The 19,554-nt window shown below is 34.6% G+C and overlaps 1 protein-coding gene across 1 annotated transcript in view; it reads right to left on the reverse strand.

Annotated features, from left to right (window-relative positions):
- Positions 1-3,061: 3,061 nt before the first annotated feature.
- Positions 3,062-19,554, reverse strand: part of CAPS2 (calcyphosine 2) — a 55,340-nt gene continuing 38,847 nt past the window's right edge. The window contains 5 exon segments of the mRNA XM_017892957.1: positions 3,062-3,819; positions 7,751-7,847; positions 10,450-10,569; positions 15,490-15,644; positions 17,526-17,602. Coding sequence (XP_017748446.1) covers positions 3,644-3,819; positions 7,751-7,847; positions 10,450-10,569; positions 15,490-15,644; positions 17,526-17,602 — 625 coding nt within the window. The 3' untranslated portion in view covers positions 3,062-3,643.

The following is a 19,554-nucleotide window of genomic DNA, read 5'->3' on the forward strand; positions in this document are numbered from 1 at the left end:
ATTGCATTTCAATAATACCTTAATAAGTCATATGTTTTCAGAATAGTGAATTATTATTACTCCCCTAGGATGACATTTGCAGGTCTTAAATGCTCTGCTATACCTAGTTTGCATCCATGTTGTATCAATTATGGACTTCTAGTATTTGAATCTTTAACTTTACTACTTTAGGCCCTGTATATGCCTAAATGCCATGCCATTTTTGGGTCTGTAATGCATACTACAGTGTCTGACAGAGAACGGCAGCTATGAACTGACTTAAGCCAATTAAGCCATGCACAAGTAATAGGTTCCTTTTGGTAGGTAACCATGGCCCTCTCTGCAAAAAAGTCTTTGAGGTAGGTGGAAATTAGCTACCCCATGCCTTATTTCTAGGTTGTAATGACATACATTTGAGAATAAGTTCTGCCACATAAACGTTTATCAAACAAACATTTCTTAGCAAGGAGGCCAAAAAAGTTTACACAATCTGTTCTGTAAAATCAGTACAATCCCAGCAGTTTGTCCTTTAGAGACTTCAGCCATCACTCTGCATGAAAGGTTCAAAAAGGAAGTAGCAGCAACATTCCAGGACAGGATCTGCTTACTTTATTATCAGTTGAACAACCAGAAATCTTTCTGATCCATGGGTGGACCAAGATTCCTTTAAGGCTCTAAGAGCACACCATTTTCATGGATGGAATTAATTATGCTTAGAAGCCTAATTAGCTGATGTTGACCGAGTTCCAAGAAATGGGAGTGAATATAGTAGCCCCTAAGCAGTGAGGCTTTGTGGACAAGTGGCCAGCTAGAACATGCATTCTGTGCATTATTAGGGTAACTTACTGCCTCCATTTTGCACAAAATTGCATGTTCATACTATTTATGTGAAGTCTACTAAAGTGTTTCGATGCAAAAGTGCTCCAAAACAAGAACCCTGACAATTTCTGCTCAATAAATCACACATTTCCCCAGCCAACTAATAATTGATTTAACACCTACCCCATGTCAGACACTGCTAGACACCCACCAGGATCACAAAGCTGAATAAGATATTGTTCTTACCTTCAAGAAGTTTACAGTCTAGTCAAACACAAGCAGAGTTATGACTACAGTAGAAAGTGATGAATTCTACAGTAAAGGTATACCCAGGGTGCCAATGGGATCCCAATATATCAGATTCAAGAGTTTGTCTGATTTAACTTTTCAGAAGACATTATTCTTAAGGAGGTATTTGAAGATCAGTATGAATTAATTTAATGCACTAAGTGCAGAAAATAATTTTAGATAAAAGTAGCAGAATAGATATGAAAGTGCAGAGGTTGGAAACCTCACAATCCATTTTAAAAGCTGTTAGGTAGTTCAAAATGACTGGAAGAATGTGGGGAATGAGCTGAGTATAGGGAGATGAGCTTAAGAAAACCAGATCTTTTAGCTTTTATGTGTTAAGGTCAGAGCTTGAACTTTTCTGAGAGATATGAGGTATCAGGGAAGAATTTTATTCAGGAAGTAATGTAAACTGCAAAAGGGCATTCCAACATCAATGGGTTGAAACAGCATTGGGAAGGAGGCAGAGTTGATGAGGGGGAGTACACATGAGAAGTGGTAAGAGTTTGAACTAAGGCATAAGCATTGAAAACGGTGAACGAGAGAAATTTAAAGAACCAATGGATAAATTCAAGAACCAATACACCTGAGACTGAGTGGATAATACAGAGTGTGAGAAAAATCTAGAATATCTCAGAGCTTTGGCCTACAGCAAGGGTAGTGCCACTCACCCTGTACAAATGACTGACTGGCAGAATAAATAATGATTAAGTGCACAGTGGCTCCAATATGAAGCATTTATTCTTTATTAAGTACATCCAAGAAATCAATTTTCCTCAGTAGTTTATAGAACTTTACAATAAAAATGGAAGGATATGACAAGAGCTTCTTCTCATGATCAGAAACTAATACATCCATGTCTACTCTGCAGATTCTCTTTGCTATTCTCTTGCTTGGCTTGTTTTATATATGCTCATTACCTTCTATTTCTTTTTTTTAAGCACTTTCTTTTTTTTAAGCACTTCATGTTTGTCCTTGCTGGTCAACCTGGTAGTGATTATAGCTTATCAAGGTACATGTTTTATATCTGCAAGCACTACAAACTATAATCTCATAAAAGTATGTTACATAATCTGTAGTAAACATAGCCTGATGTACACAATTCTCTCCTGAAATAACTGATAACAAACAACTTAAACAGGAAATCAAAAGTAATATGTAAAATAAGGTATGATCTATAGCTGTATCAAAATTATGAATTACTCTAAGTGACTTTTTCTCTGCAGAGTCAGTGGTTCATTAGCACATATATTTATATACTATAAAATTTAAAACAGGGACATACATTTTTAACTGTACTGTAATTGCTCCATCATTCAAATATGTATGTCCTTTCCATTAAAAGTTAGCTTAAAATTCCTATATAATATCCCTTGTCTTTTAATAAAATGTGAGTTTTCCTTAAAATTCCCTAAACTTTTATTTTAAAATGTAAAACAGAAAATCAATATATACAATTCCATAAACAGTTTGGTTAACTGAGAAAGCAATTATATAACATACAAGCAAGTAACTTACAAGGATATAGAGATCTATAAAATATACATAACTATAAAATTCATGTAACAACATTACAACATATAATATTTTAAAGTTTTCAAAAGGTCTTTTAGAATTACAAAGACTATTAAGCATAGGATTTCAAAAGTCAGTTGTGTTGTGGATGTTTGAAATGTCACTTCTCTTAAATGCTCTTTTATTAAGTTTAATACTAAATAACAGATTTTACTATACCAAAATCAAAGAAGAATGCAGGCAGTGAGGCAAATCCAAAAGCAGAATGATTTATTGTGTCACCAATTCTAACAAAATACACCAAAAAAAATCTTGTAAGTAGAGATATTTCCTACAAATCACCACATGTGAATGCTTATATTAGGAAGATTGAGATGACTATTAAGAGTATGCTGTCATGTTAACATGTTACATTCCAAAAGTAGCTTCCCATTTTTTTTACAGTATAACAGACGTCAGTATTTAAATGAGCATCATAGGGGTAAACCTCCATCATTCTAAATATTCTATATACAGAAAACATCTATAATCACACTGCTTGAAACATTTCTCTTGCATATCCTTTAATATTTTCATATGTTAAAAACACGTTGAATTATTTCACTGGCTTTAGGCCCCATTCTAATTTATCAAATTGACAATGGTGGCAAATACATTCTGAGGAAGAGATAGCTAAAAACAATGTGAAAGGACAGGAAACTTGGTTAATAAATACATGCTGCCATATTGTTTGATGCAGATATAACTTTCCTATTGAAGTTAATAAAAAATGACCTCTAAAATATATGCAAGATAAGTAATAAACCAAAAAGACATCTTTACAAATGTATGGACATGTGAGCAGGCATACACATGCACAAACACTCACATGCCCCTACATCTATCTTTCTGGATAGTTCTTTCCATACTCAAAGAAAAACAAACAAAAAAATAGAATAAAGGAAGTCCTAGGAAAATATATTCCAGTGTTTGATCATCCTTTACATTGAAATCATCTCTCCAATAAAATGCTTAGTGCTGATGATATATGTATTGTTAAAGACTAAATCCCCCATGGAGTACGCAAGGTGGTAACAAAATCTTCATCATCTATTATTTCTATACTTAAACCTTCATAGTAATCTTCAAATTCACCATATGAAACTTCATCAGACTTGCTGCAGGCAACTTTTAATGTTTCTAGAAAAGATGATATAATTTCTTCCTCTGTTGAATGGCCTGTAAAATAGTACTGAGTATGAAACAGTTTCCTGAAAACTTCAGTGAAATGACTGATGATGATAAAGGAATACTTAATCATCTTATGAAATACATGCAACAATTTGAAATCTTTTGTCAAACTACCAGCCAATTGATTTACACATGAACTGGAATTATTTCATCTCATTCAATTTGCCACTCCTTCCCTGCCCCCTGCTCTCCTGTACTGATTTATCTCCAGGATCCTAGCATAGAATACAATTTTTTGTATCATAAAATTTTAAAAAGAACAGAGGAATTGAAAGATGAAAGGAAGCTATAGTGACTGGTCAGGTAACACTGAAAAGAGAATAAACAGAGGCCTATATACAATAGCATAAAAAGGGTCAAAAAACTTCTATGTGACCCTCTAAAACGTTTTTTTTTGTTGTTGTTGTTTTTTATTATACTTTATTAAGTTCTAGGAGTACATGTGCACAACGTGCAGGTTTGTTACATATGATACATGTGCGTGTTGGTGTGTGGCACCCATTAACTCGTCTTTACATCTAGTATACCTCCTAATGTATCCTTCCTTCTCCTCCCTCTCCCTCCCACAAAGGCCCAGGTGTGGTGATGTTCCCTTCCTGTGTCCAAGTGATTCATTGTTCAATTCTCCTATGAGTGACAACATGTGGGTTTGTTTTCTGTTCTTAGCGATAGTTGACTGAGAATGAGGGTTTCAGGTGCATCCATGTCCCTACAAAGGACACGGATCATCTTTATGGCATGCATAGTTTCCATGGTGTATATGTGCCACATTTTCTTAATCCAGTCTGTCACTGATGGACATTTGGATTCATCATTCGCCATCAGAGAAATGCAAATCAAAACCATAATGAGATACCATCTCACACCAGTTAGAATGACAATCATTAAAAAGTCAGGAGACAACAGGTGCTGGAGAGGATGTGGAGAAATAGGAACACTTTTACACTGCTGGTGGGACTGTAAACTAGTTCAACCATTGTGGAACACAGTGTGGCAATTCCTCAAGGATCTAGAACTAGAAATACCATTTGACCTAGCCATCTGATTACTGGGTATATACCCAAAGGATTATAAATCCTGCTGCTATAAAGACACATGCACACATATGTTTACTGCAGCACTATTCACAATAGCAAAGACTTGGAATCTAAAACGTTTTAAAGTCAGGTTATGTTTTAAACAACAGGCTTAGATGGGAATACCACTCAAACAGTTTGTCTAACGGGGTGGACAAAATTAAGGTGAGAGTTAATTTTTTTCCCTCAAACCAGAGGTTCTTTAATGGACATAGACAATAATGCATTGCAAAGTGTCTTCCAAACTAAAGGAATGAAATCTACTTTGAATATTAAGAAGTTTGCTTTCTTTTAAAAACATACACAAGAAATAGAGAAAAAGTGATTATTTTATAAAATACAAGTTGAATGTAAAAAGACTGAATAATGATGCTACATAGAGATGGTAATATAAAATAATAAAATGAAGTTTTAATTGAATGTTAGTCAAGGCTAAAATTAATCAAGATCCAATCTATATAAAACATAAATTTTGGTGAAATTTCCCTCTTTGTTTACCATCCATACTTTCGAACAGAGGAGTTTTAACACAGTTTTTTTCTGAGGAAACATTTTTCACTCTGATTTATATTTCAAATAGTGAAGAATTTCATACCTCCTTTATATCCCTCACCCAGGAAATATCTACCTCCTATCACCTATAACTAAATTTTTTTCAGTCCTCTCGGAGACTAGAAAATATTTACAGCAACAAATGTTGTATTTCTAAAATGATTACACAGAAATGTATTTGGGATATCCCATTTATATTAAACCTTAAAATACTTTTTTCTAATATATTACTTAAGCAAATTTAAGAAGGAATATTTTCTATAGTTAAAATTAAATTGTATGTGGTATAAGAGCCTTACCTTGAAATTAATTGTAAATTGTGAACAAACTATATCCCAGAGGTGGGCATATGAATAGATTATAATTTGCAATAATAAATAATAATGGGGTACTTTTTTTCTTCTTTGAAATACAGTGACAAGTTTTCTTCTATTTAGGAATATTTAGTTTACCTGTTGTCATTCTTAATGTGAACGCAAAGACAAATTATGGAATTTCTGAAACGAAGAAAGGCTTTCCCAACAACAACAAAAATAAAACCCTCATCAAAAATTCCATGAAACGTAATAAACCTGAAGCTATTTTAGCAACCTAATTAATATTATTAGATGAGAAAAGAGAAAGAGAAAAAATACATGGTGTTAAACTATTTCGTTCTTATATTTAGTATGACTAAGAGAAAGAAACAGACAGTGACATGTGTTTAAAGGAAAAAATACACTAGCACCAATTAAATATACACTAGAAATTCTCTTAGAGTAGCTGTAATTTATTTAATGTCATGAATAAGCAAATTAAACTATTTCAACCAGAAATAGGTAATTAGAAATTTGGAATCCAGTGATGATTAGCTTTAATCTTCATAACCTAATCTCACATTTTTCATTTCATAATTAAAAGTGACAAATTAACCATATATAAGAGTTAATGATGATAAGAAACCAAAGTAATTACAGTGTTTCTCTTTTAACAGTAAGGAATAAAATTCTAAAAATAATAGTATTCTATAGTATTTAGCAGTACAGAATTAAAGTTACAAGTTGAAAAGAAATTATTATAAAATATGGTCAATAAATATTCCTTAAAAATGGACAATCAATAAATGTACAAATATATGTTTAACCTCCCTAGTAATGAAGGAACTCCATTATTTTTTTTAACCTATCAGATTGGCAAAGTGAAAGTTTTTGGCAAAGTTGTGGAGGAAAAGAACTCTTCAACAAATGGCTATATAATCTAGTATAGTCATTTTACAATGTCATTTGGAAGTATCACTTAAAATTTTAAATGCAGACATCCCAGTAATTCTAGGTATTAATATCACTCCAGGGAAGCAGCAGAAAACAGGCCTGCAGAGTCACAAATAAGCGCATTTATTGCTTCATTAGTTGTTGATCAATAATTAGAACTTAAAATCTAACAATAAAACAATGGCTAGGTAAATTATAGTATATTGATTTATAAAAAGAATAGTATACTGCAAGATAAAAAATAACAAGGCTCAATGTAGACTAACATATAAGGAACTCCAAAACATACTGGTGAGTGTAAAAAGCAAATTATATAACATTATCTTCACTGTACCTTTCATGTCAAAAAAACTTCAAAAAGTATTAAATATTTATAGTATGCACATAGCCATGAAAATTCATAGAATAAGTAAAATTCATAATGTATTAGCTGAAATATATATGCTAAATGATAATTTTGACTTCTATGGAAGGAAATGTAAAGAGGAGAGTTGTGGTCAAATGCTTTCTTTATAAAAAGGATGCACTTACAAAACAATTATGTAAAAAAGTTAGAAAAAATACAGTAGGATATGAATCTCTAGAGTTACTTTATGGAATTTACAATATCCTCAAATTTTGATAGATACATGTATGTTCTTTCTATGTATCGTTCCATCCCTAGAGAAAGACACTCCTTCATTTCACTTAAATCCTTAAGTATGGATAACTATATAAGAAGATATAGTAGAAATAACTCTGAGAACCTGCATATGTATTTATCTATTTTCTAAAGCTATTTCATTATTTTTAACTTAAATCTCTTACTATCTCCTAAATAGGAAATGAGTTCTATATTGATAATAAATATCAAATAATCGAGTACAGGCAATAGACCTAAGAACTATTAAATGAAGAAAGGCAAATAGTTCTTAAGTTTCTGGTTCAAAAAAATAGTTTATTTCCCCCCCAATGCCTCAATCTAAGGTTTAAATTAATATAAAGATATTATCTTTAAGTAACATTTTCAAAGTCCAATGCATTTTAACTCCGAATAATTACCTGAAATCACTTGAGAATGCTTCTTTGCACAGTAACATTTTCTTATGTTTATAATGGGCACGCTGCCAGTTTTGTTGAAATCCAGTTTCATAAAGGCCTAATAGACAAATGTTATTATTATTAGTTTGTTAGTTGGTTGTTTTGTTTTGAGACAGAGTCTCGCTCTGTCACCCAGGCTGGAGTGTAAGATGTGATCTCAGCTCAGTGCAATCTCCTCCTCCCAGGTTCAAGCAATTCTCCTCCCTCAGCCTACCAAGTGAGTAGCTGGGACTACAGGCGCCTGCCACCAGGCCCAGCTATTTTTGGTATTTTAATAGAGACAGGGTTTTGCCATGTTAGTCAGGCTGATCTCGAATTCCTAACCTCAGGTGATCCACCTGCCTCGGCCTCCCAAAGTGCTGGGATTACAGGCGCGAGCCACCATGCCCAGCCTGACAAATGTTATTTTTTAAGTAAAATTATTAGACATAGGAATCTAATTTTCTATTTTATAGTAGGTTATTTCTGAACTATAAAGACGGCATTTTAAAAGTACTATAGTGATATATGAAAGAACTGTTATAAATACAAGAGAAAAAGATAGTGAAGCAAGATATTAGGAAATCTGTACTCAATTAGAAAGTTCTACCACTTTCTAGCATCCTGACTTTGAGAAAGTAACCTGACCTCTATTTCCATGACCTCTCTCCCCTGAAAACTGAAGAGATGGGTAAAAGACCTCTCAGGTAACTTCCAGCTCTAGGATTCATATAAATGGCCAAAAGAGATTGCCAAGACGAATATTTTAACTCAAGAAGTGAATTAGCAAAGATTTCCTCCCTAAAATCAATGAAAAAGTGAAATACTTTTTAAATGAGTTATGTTACTCTATTTCTTGAAATTTAATACACTTTTTAAAATGTAGTTGTGTTACTGTTCCTCTAATTCAGTGTAGCTCTGAGTATCATAAGATATCATGAAATATTTCATTGGAAGAGTATTCACTACTTAGAAAGACAAAAGCTACCTAAAGCAACATTCTACATTTGCAGTAGGGTCAAAACTAGAATCAAGTCTGGTTATTCACAATATTGCATTCACAGAAATACGGAAGCTGTTGTAGACTGACTTGTGTTCCTCCAAAATTCATATGTTGAACCTAATCCCAGTAGCTCAGAATATGACTGTATTTGAAGGTAGGGCCTTTGAAGGGATAATTAAGTTAAAATGAAATCATCAGGGTGGCCCCTTATCCAATATGACTGGTGTCTCCTTATAAGAAGGCAGTAGGGCCAGTCACGGTGGCTCACGCCTGTAATCCCAGCACTTTGGGAGGCTGACGTGGGTGGATCACCTGAGGTCAGGAGTTCAAGACCAGCTTGGCCAACATGGTGAAACCCTGTCTCTACTAAAAATACAAAAAGTAGCCAAGCATGGTGGCACATGCCTGTAATCCCAGCTACTTGGGAGGCTGAGACAGGAGAATCGCTTGAACCCAGAAGTGGGAGGTTGCAGTGAACAAAGATCACACCACTGCCCTCCAGCCTGGGCAACAGAGCAAGACTCCATCTCAAAAAAATAAATAAATAAAAGACAGTAGGACACAACACAGACAAAGGGAAGACCATGTGAGGACACAGAGAACAGGCAGCCATCTGCAAGCCAAGGAGACAGGCCTCAGAAGAAACCAAACCTGCTGACACGTTGTTTGGGAACTTCTAACCTCCAGAGCTATGAGACAATAAATTTCTGTTATTTCAGTCACCTAGTCTGCGGTATTTTGTTATGGCAGCCCAAGCAAACTAATACAGAACTGCATAACACTTCTCTTGCCCTCTGTTCCCATTACCAAGATTTATGAAAGACATAAGTCTCCAATTTCGATCCCAGATTCTCAAACCTATCACCAGGAAAGCCATGGAAAGTATGAATAAGTACACATTTATAAATATTATGTGGTGAATTTGTCTAATTTAAGGTTTTTACTGTGTCTCTTGCCCAGTAGGGACTAACTTCTGTATTTGAGATTTATATAATTATTTACATTATATTGAATAGCTTTGTTTCAATATTAAGTACATATACAAAAGAAAAAAAGCTAACTACATTGCTCAAAAGTATGCTCCAAAAAATAGCTACCAAAACTCAAGTAATACGTAGCTTCCTATTAAAGTCAGTACTCCTGTTTATAATTCCAATTTAACATGATTATTTTAATTTACAAGTTAATATTTATCATGCATATTCTAAAGACCAGAGAAACATTCTTTAGTCATCATCCTAAAACAAAATGTCTGGACTATTGACACTGGAACAGCCACAATGCTAAGAATTGTATGTGCATTATCTTATTCAATCTTTACACCAATTCTATGAGAAAGTAAACTGAGGCTTAGGAATATTTTATAATACATATATTCACATAGCTAGTAATTTATGGAGGCAACAACTTATGGAGCTAGTAATTTGTTAACCAAAATTTGATTTCAAATTTTATTTTTCCCTCATAGTATTTCTCTAAAATATATACACAAGTTATTTTGCTTCATTCTGGGTTGATTTGTATGTATATGGACTTGTTTTCTGTTTTACTAAATCCAACATATGTTACAAGTAAACAGATTTAAAACATTTTAAATGGTAATTCATTAAAGTTTTAAAATACCGAAACTAACAATCTATTAAAAATAACAATTTGAAAGATTACTTAACAAAGTTACCTTTCGAACATATGATTTTCTATATTCATTCATTTCACCAATAATACCACGTTTGAATTCTCCGTAATCAACCTTGCCATTGCCATTATCATCCAGAATTAGCCATGCAGACTCAAAATCCTAGAAATAATCAGAGATAACTGTTGCAATTTTAAGTTATATACTGTCACAACAAAATCATCTTAGTTGTATTTTGTTACATCTTCTGAAGTCCTAGGTATGATAACTCATTTAATAAGAAAATTGAGGAAGTTACATAAAAATCCAATCAAAGCCACTAAAAACATGATTTACAGGAACCTATGGTGAACGGTTCTGTAAAGTTAGGAGCCATTTAGGAGTGGCAATAGCTCACAAATTTATCTTTTTTAAGTTTTATTTTTGATGGACAAATAATTGTATATAGTTATAGGGTACAATATGATATTTCAATACATGTATTTCAATACATGTGTATATTGTAGAATACAGTCACATCTATCATCTTAAATATTTATCATTTCTTTGTGATGAGAACATTTAAAATCCTCCCTTTTAGGTATTTTGAAGTATACATTATTATAAACTATAGTTACCATGCTGTGCAATAGATCAACCATAACTTAATCCACTGTGTAATGAAAACTTGTACCTTTTGACCAACTTTCCATTTTCCTTGTATACCAACCCCCCTCCCCATGCTCTGGAAACAAATTTATCTTTTCAACTTTATTTCTATAACTATACATCTATCTACATAGAGATATATAGATATCTGTGTGTGTCTGTGTATTTGTGGTTACCATTTACTCAATTTTAAACATTTAAATATTTTTAATGTATTATATCTGTGTTAATTCAAAAGTCACATTCGGTCCTGGAGTGCTTCCAATGGCATTATAACCACTAATTATATTTCTGCTAGTCTTCATGCTTGAAAATATAAATTTGAATGACTCTAATATCATTCTATAATTTACACTGAAAGGTATAATTTTGAATAAGTCCCTTATGCCAGTTTATTCACTTTACCATTACATTACCATTTACTTCTTTTTTTTTTATTTTTATTTTTTTATTTTTTATTTTTTTTGAGACGGAGTATCGCTCTGTTGCCCAGGCTGGAGTGCAGTGGCCGGATCTCAGCTCACTGCAAGCTCCGCCTCCCGGGTTTACGCCATTCTCCTGCCTCAGCCTCCGGAGTAGCTGGGACTACAGGCGCCCGCCACCTCGCCTGGCTAGATTTTGTATTTTTTTTAGTAGAGACGGGGTTTCACCGTGTTAGCCAGGATGGTCTCGATCTCCTGACCTCGTGATCCGCCCGTCTCAGCCTCCCAAAGTGCTGGGATTACAGGCTTGAGCCACCGCGCCCGGCCACCATTTACTTCTTCAGCAAATGCACTATTTAATAGAAAGTTCTAACACAGTTTTCCTTGACAACAATGAAATTACAGCATCATTTTCTCAAATTCAAGTAAATATATTTTTTCAAGGTTTTAATCAAGCTGTTAGCTTTAAATGTGAATGTAGATAAAATACCTAACAAGGTGCTTAGCAAACAATAGGTACTCAAAAAATATCATCTTCCACTCCCTCCTTTTGTTTTCAAAGAAAACTTTAACTAGAAAAACAATCTAAAGATGCCTGCCTTCCCTCAGTTCTCAACAACCCCATACATCTTTGTCTATCATAATGTACTGCACATTATGCAGACTTTAAGCGTCTGTGCATTTAAACTGAAGATGAGCTTGACCTTTAAAATCATGAGTAATATGCACAGGAGAAGACCAATTGGCTCATCCAATTCATGGATTACTAGAATTGAAAGATACTTCTTAAAGCTTAAAAGAAATAATTTTCAAGAATTGAGTAATTTAACATAATCGTCAACAAGAAATACATATTTATATTTATATATACTTAAGAGATATACATATATATATATATACCCTTTCTTTCAAAGATATGGTACACAATGGAAAATAATTACATTGAAAAAAAGCTGAAGGAAATCACTGATAATATCTCTATATAAATTAGGCTTTTTAGGGTACATGTCAATTTTTTTAAATCTCAAATCAGGGAGAATGGCTTACTATGCCTTCCCACAAACATTCTCTAGTTTCAAAATTAGACCTAGGTTAATGATTCTTAAGTTCTTCTTCTCGAGCTGTTTGTATGTGCTTATCATTGCATGAGCAGTTTACAGTGATATTACAGAAAAAATATAAAATATTAAAATATATGAGAAAAGGAGGACGCGTGCTCATATTTTCGTAATATGTTCCCTCTATGTTAGAAGTCTTATATAATTACTATAGTTTTTGTTCCTAGACCTAATCATAACAATTTAGCAAATTAATCAAAAAGGGAAGTATTGTTATGATACAGAAAAAGTACTAGATGGGAACATATTAACTGGGTTCTAGTCCTACATCAGCTATTAATTACTTGTGTGTTATTTTATAAACACATATACACACACATAAGCACATACACACACATGCAAGCACACACACACAAACACACAAATATATACATATATATTATATATACGTTTTCATCCATAGGCCCAGTTCATAATTCCCATTGCCCTTCCTTGTTCTTGTTACAGTCTTTTATTATAATGTTAGGGCACTTTAGGCCTCAGAAAATGGAATCTCTCTCTCTCCCTCTCTGACCTTCTCCTGCCCTTCTTTCACCTGCTCTTTCCCCTCTTCAAGGCAGGAATCATCTCCTGCCTTTCTGTGTTGGAGCTGGCCATAAAAAATTCTCTGACCTACCTTGTCTAATTGTAGGCCATAAGACCTCCATTTCAGAAGGGGTCCTGCTCCCACCATGGAGGAAGGAATGCTGCACAGAGGCCAAGAAGAGTCTGAACAGGCATTCCTCACTGGGTTTCCTTCTTCAGTCTATCAGTATTAGGTCATACACTTTTGTCCAATCACATTTCTACACAGTTGTCCATGTATCAGTCATGTCTATCCAATGTAGTCTCCATAGAAAAGTCAAGAGGACAGGGTTCAGGGAGTTTCTGGTAGCTAAGGTTGTGGAGGTTCCTGGAGGGTGGCACCCAGGGAGGGTATGAAAGTTCTGCACTCCTTCCCCCATACCTTGCCCTATTCATCTCTTCATCTGTATCCTTTGTAATATCCATGAGAATAAACAGGTAAATACAAGTTTTCCTGAGTTTTGTGAGCTGCTCCAGCAAATTAATTGAACCCAAGGAGTGGGTCGTAGAAACCCCAAACTTGAAATTAGTTGACCACAAGTTCCAGGGACCCAAACCTGTGACTGGTGCCCTATGCAGAGTGTGTTGGGGACAGGGGTTGTCTTGTAGAACTGAGATCTCACCCTGTGGGATCTGAGTCTATCTCTAGGTAGATAATGTCAGAATTGAATTGAATTAGAGGCTGTCCACTGGGTTTCAACTGTTTGGTATGTGTGGAACCCCCATATGCATTTGGTTGCAGAAGTATTCTGTGTTGATTATTGCTGTGTGAAAGCAGAGGAAACATAGTTTGTGTGATTTTCCATTCTCACTCAAGTGATTGTAACAAAGACATTAAGGTTTTCTAATTTCCTATTGCTGCTTTATTGTTGTTGTTGTTGTTGTTGTTTTAATCTACAAAAGGAAGAGGGGAAGTTAGATGATCCCTAGTATGTATCACTAGGTGGGCAAAAGATTAAACATCATAAAAACCAAAAAGATGGGTATGTCAGAACAACGTTAGGCAACATGATATTAGCACAGAATTGTACAGCTGATATGGCAGATTCCCATGTAATTTTCTCATTTGAGCTTCCAAGCAACTCTAACAATAACAATTACCTTTGGATTGCTCAGGCAGAGCCCCCCAATCAAAAAAGTTAAAAGACTGGTCCAAGATCATACAGTTCAAATAGTAAAGCCAGAACTTGAACCTAAGTGTCCTAAGTTCAATTTACAGTATTCTTTCTACAAAATACACATCTTGTGACAAGATCATTTGAAGCAAAAGAGAACAGTGCAAGAGATCCGTTATCTGATATCCTTGAGACAAATGTGATTCATATGCTTTTAGAATAAAATCCAATCTTCTTAGCATGACGTGCAAGACTTTAATGTACCAGACGTTTCTCTCCATTCTTCTCTTTTCTTTCCTTCCATAAATTTATCCATTCAAACTAATGCATTATCTGCTTAACTTTCCATATGCTGGGTTCTATTTCAGATGTTAGAAAAGAGCAGGAACACAAAACACTCTGGTCCCCACCCTGATGAGACTTAATGATTTACTTGCAGGCAGAGCCAGAAAATACTTACAAAATGGCATGAAAAAAAATGATAATAAAACGAGAAATTGTTATAGAAAGGACCAAAGATCAAATGGGAGTGCTCTTTTAGACAGAAGTGTCAGGGTAATGCTCTTGACAGAGAAAGCTGTGGCCTGAATGCTAAGAAAACCCAGCAAGCAAAGATCTAGTAGACTATTCACGGTGGAGGGAACAGTATGTGTGAAGATTATTAATCATTTGCAGTGTCAGAAACAGGCCACACTCCCTTCCCCTCCAAGCTTTCACATATGTGTCTCCTTTTCACAAAATACACATTGTCTGATTCACACTCCTCTTTCTCCCTTGTTTGGTTAATTCTTCCTCAACCTTCAAAACTCAGCTTAGTTGTATCCTTCTCCAGGCATCCTTCCATGATCTTTGCTCTCCTTCCCCAGAACCTGTCTTGGAATCAAGTATCTATCCCGTGTTCCAAAAACATTCTCCATCGAATACATATTTTGTTTTACGTTCATTTTCCTCCAATTATGGTGATCTCAAGAGTATAGAGTATTATCTCAGAGCTTAGCACAATGCCTGCTTATTAAGCTCTTTATAAATATAGGATGGAACAATATTTAAACTTTAAAAACCAACAGGGCTTGTCACCTGATAGCTTAACACTGACTGATAACAGGGCATAGAGAAGGAGAAAATAAATGAAAACTAAAATTTCAGTAGAACAGTGAATAATGTCACCTAAGAATAACATATTATCTGCTGCAGAGAATTTTCTGCAGCACATACCTTTTCAGACACTTCTAAGTGAAACACTTTTAGAGCTTGCTTAAAATCTGCCTTATCTAAAAGTCCATTTTCTTCCTTGTCCAACTGTTGAAAGTATTTTCCCAATCCAGTCAAAATACGAACACCTCTTTTATGTAGTTTTTCTTTTAGCACATCTGTTCAACAAGAGAGATGAAAACAAATTGTTCCTATGCATAAATGTATAAAGCCACAGTTATCTTTCATAAGAAAAATAAAGTTGATGTAACTGAAATAAGGAATTCGAGAATATTCAAACAAATCAAATGTAAGACAAAAGACTCTGGAAAATAGGATGTTTTTAATCAAGAGGATTAAATATAAAATCACATGTAAATATGCCAGAACAATAGCACCACTGTGTGGTGGAAGTGTTATATTTTAAAACAGAAAATACAGTTTCACTTTATCACCAACAGAATAACCTAAATATTACAAATAAAATCTTAGATTTTGTTGCGTAGACAACCTCTTTAACCACCCCCATATCTTTAATCTGTTTTCCTTTTCTTAGTTTTTATCAACTGAATTACAAAATTGATGACAGGCAAGTAATTCACAAATTATCAGTTCAACATTTTAAAAATAGTTTGAAATCTTCAAATTGTAACTTGTATATAAAATAGCATCAAGGCTTTTGAATTCTATCCTATACTTACATATTTCATAAGAGGTTATTTGCTTAGATCCCTGTCATTCTCCTTGTAGCTGTTATTTCACTTAATGCGCTTTGTACCATATTTACTTAAGAATAGATTGGTAACTTTACTAAAGCAGTTATTAGATATAATACATGAGAGAAAAAAAACAAATGTCACTAAGTTCAATTGTGACAAATAGTGTATTGACTATGATATAATAGAGAAAACTGTTTACAAACTTTGGCATCAAGAACATTTGAGAGTCCAAACAAAACTTCTCAAATCTGTTTCTTGCCTTCTTACTGTGAGCGCCTTATCTTTAAAAGATAAATCAGGATTCATGAAAATTTATACATTAGGTCAAGTGTGATGGCTCATGACTATAATCCCAGCACTTTGTGAGGCTGAGATGGGAAGATCACTTGAGCCCAGAAGTTCCAGACTACCCTGCAGAACATAGCAAGACCCTGTCTCTACAAAAACAGAAAGAAAAAAAAAATTTAGCCAGGTGTGGTGGCATGCACCTGTAGTCCTGGCTACTCAGGAAGCTGAGGCAAGGAGGGTCACTTGAAACCAGGAATCTGAGGAGCAGTGAGCTGTGACTGTGCCGCTGCACTCCAGCCCAGGCAAAGGAGCAAGGCTCTCTCTCAAAAAAAAAAAAAAAAAAAAAAAAAAAAAAAAAAAAAAAAAAAAATTATAAATTACATGTTAACTTCTGTGATTGCTTGTTTAATACCTTTCTCCATTTTGGAATATGAGATCCAACAGAGTAACTGTCTAATCGAGTCTACTATACTGCATCTTCCAAAATTTGGAAAATGTTTTAGTATCCAAAACTGAAATATATCTAATTTATCACCCACAACAACCCTGGAAATTTAATAAGAGAAGTATTATCATCTCTGTTTTAGAGATGAAGAAAGAGATGCAAGGGATTTCTCCAAAGTCATGTGTGTCTTGAACAACAGAGTCCAAACATGAATCTGGCTCCCAATCTTCCATTTTTTTTCTTTTACACTAGGACATCACAGACCTCTTCAGGATACTATGTAATACATAAGATAAGTATTATATTACAAAAATTACTTTTACATTTCATTCAGCTTATAAGTAAAACCCATATTATCTAGTAATTTCTAAAACACTGAATTTTATAATTCATATAATACTAGTTGGGACCATTAAAGTAAGAAAAATCTTAAAACGTTTAGAAATCCTAAACAATAAAAGTATGTATGTATACTTTTTTAAATAAGCAAAGGGTAAATATAAATCAAGTGCCACTGAGAAATACCTGGAAAAATGTTGTTTTACTGATTATAAAAAAAAAAAGGATTGAAAATTCAAAGTACTTGAGAGTATAGTAAGAACACATACCTTGAATTGCCTTAAAGACCAGCCTATCATTGGTTTCTTGAATGATTATATCATCCTCCTGTTCCATAGAAGCAGTTCTGCAATTGACATGTTCACAGGAATGAAATATATATCTATATATTCTATTTTACAATCTTGAGTATAAAACTCTAAGCTCTTCCCTGCTCCAGACTCAAAGAAACTCTCACACTTGGAAGAGTGCTTAGAATTTAATCAAGTCTCAACTCTGCCTTCTGCTTTGATGCCCAAGAAGATTAAATTGAGAGCTAAAATCCTTAAAATCTTACAAGGACTATTTGTAAACATTCTTGGTTTTTGTTTCGTTTGTTTGTTTTTTGAGACGCAGTTTCGCTCTGTTACCCAGGCTGGAGTGCAGTGGTGTGATCTGGGCTCACTGCAACCTCCGCCTCCCAAGTTCAAGAGATTCTCCCACCTTAGCCTTCTGAGTAGCTGGGACTACAGGCGCCTGTCACCATGCCCAGCTGATTTTTGTATTTTTTGGTAGAGACGGGGTTTCACCATATTGGCCAGGCTGGTCTCGAACTCTTGACCTTGTGATCCGCCCACCTTGGCCTCCCAAAGTGCTGGGATTACAGGAGTGAGCCACTGTACCTGGCCAACATTCATTTTTGTAACAATTTTAATGTTTTAAATATTTAATTACAACTATTAAATTTAAAAGCAATTTTACCTTGCAAAGCATAAGATGAAAAAATGTTATTTTAAAAGCCCCCTCAAATGCGTTCATTTTTAGCAATATAGTAAATGATCAACACAGACTTCTTACAGCCACTTTGTAGGATATAGCCTCTAACATACATATATAAAATCACGGGAATTATATATGTTTTTAAAATCACATGTATATATTCCTGTTACTTAAAAAATCATTTTAAAAGCAATGTTTGATGTATAGAACTAATTTTTACTATGTACTTTATCAATCAATGAATACTGTAAGCATATGGGACCCTGAGACTTTTTTAGATACTAAAAAAGTCATCATCATAACAACGTGAAAAAAATTGTTGGCCGGGCGCGGTGGCTCAAGCCTGTAATCCCAGCACTTTGGGAGGCCGAGACGGGCGGATCACGAGGTCAGGAGATCGAGACCATCCTGGCTAACATGGTGAAACCCCGTCTCTACTAAAAATACAAAAACTAGCCAGGCGAGGTGGCGGGCACCTGTAGTCCCAGCTACTGGGGAGGCTGAGGCAGGAGAATGGCGTAAACCCGGGAGGCGGAGCTTGCAGTGAGCTGAGATCTGGCCACTGCACTCCAGTCCGGGGCGACAGAGTGAGACTCCGCCTCAAAACAAAAAAAAAAAAAAAAAAAAAAAAAATTGGAAAGAAGTCTAAAAAAAAAAATGACTCAAACAAATCTGTCTCGAACTTCCAGGGGGTTGCTATTGTCATTCGCTGTGCTAGAGAACACAAGAGGAAATACGGGTTTTGGAAAATGTGCGTTCGAATTTCAACATGTTAAGTTTGAAATGTCTGTAGTACTGTGACATGAAACACAGGATAGAGATATGGAATGGAGACAAAGATTTGGGAATCAGCAGCATGCAGTGGAAATTAGTCATGGGGATTTTGACAATTCAAAGGAAGTGCAGGAAGCAGCAGAAGAAAGTGTGAAGGACATCATTATGATGTTCAATACATAAAAATGGACAGATTCCACAAAAATGACTGACATGAAATGACCTGACATATTGGTATATAATGGGAAAAGCGCAATGCTGTAAGAGCCAAAATTTAAGGAAATGTTCAATAACATCAAATGCTAGGAAAAGGTCAAGTAAAATCAGAATTGAGAAAGGTTCCTAGGAAGAAGACAAGAGTGAAGTTTTAGGTGGAGAAGGTCAACTGAATTCACAGATGAGAAAATAAAGCTAGGAGTATAAACTTTTTCATAAGAAGCCTGTCTGTAAAGAGAAAAGTTTAGCTGCAGTAGCTGGAGGAATACTTAGAATTGAAGAAAATAATTAAATAATTGCATTGTGCTCTCTCTCTCTCTCTCTCTCTCT

The sequence above is a fragment of the Rhinopithecus bieti genome, unplaced genomic scaffold (genome assembly GCF_001698545.2).
Source record: "Rhinopithecus bieti isolate Rb0 unplaced genomic scaffold, ASM169854v2 scaffold_23290, whole genome shotgun sequence".
Classification (NCBI taxonomy): domain Eukaryota; kingdom Metazoa; phylum Chordata; class Mammalia; order Primates; family Cercopithecidae; genus Rhinopithecus; species Rhinopithecus bieti.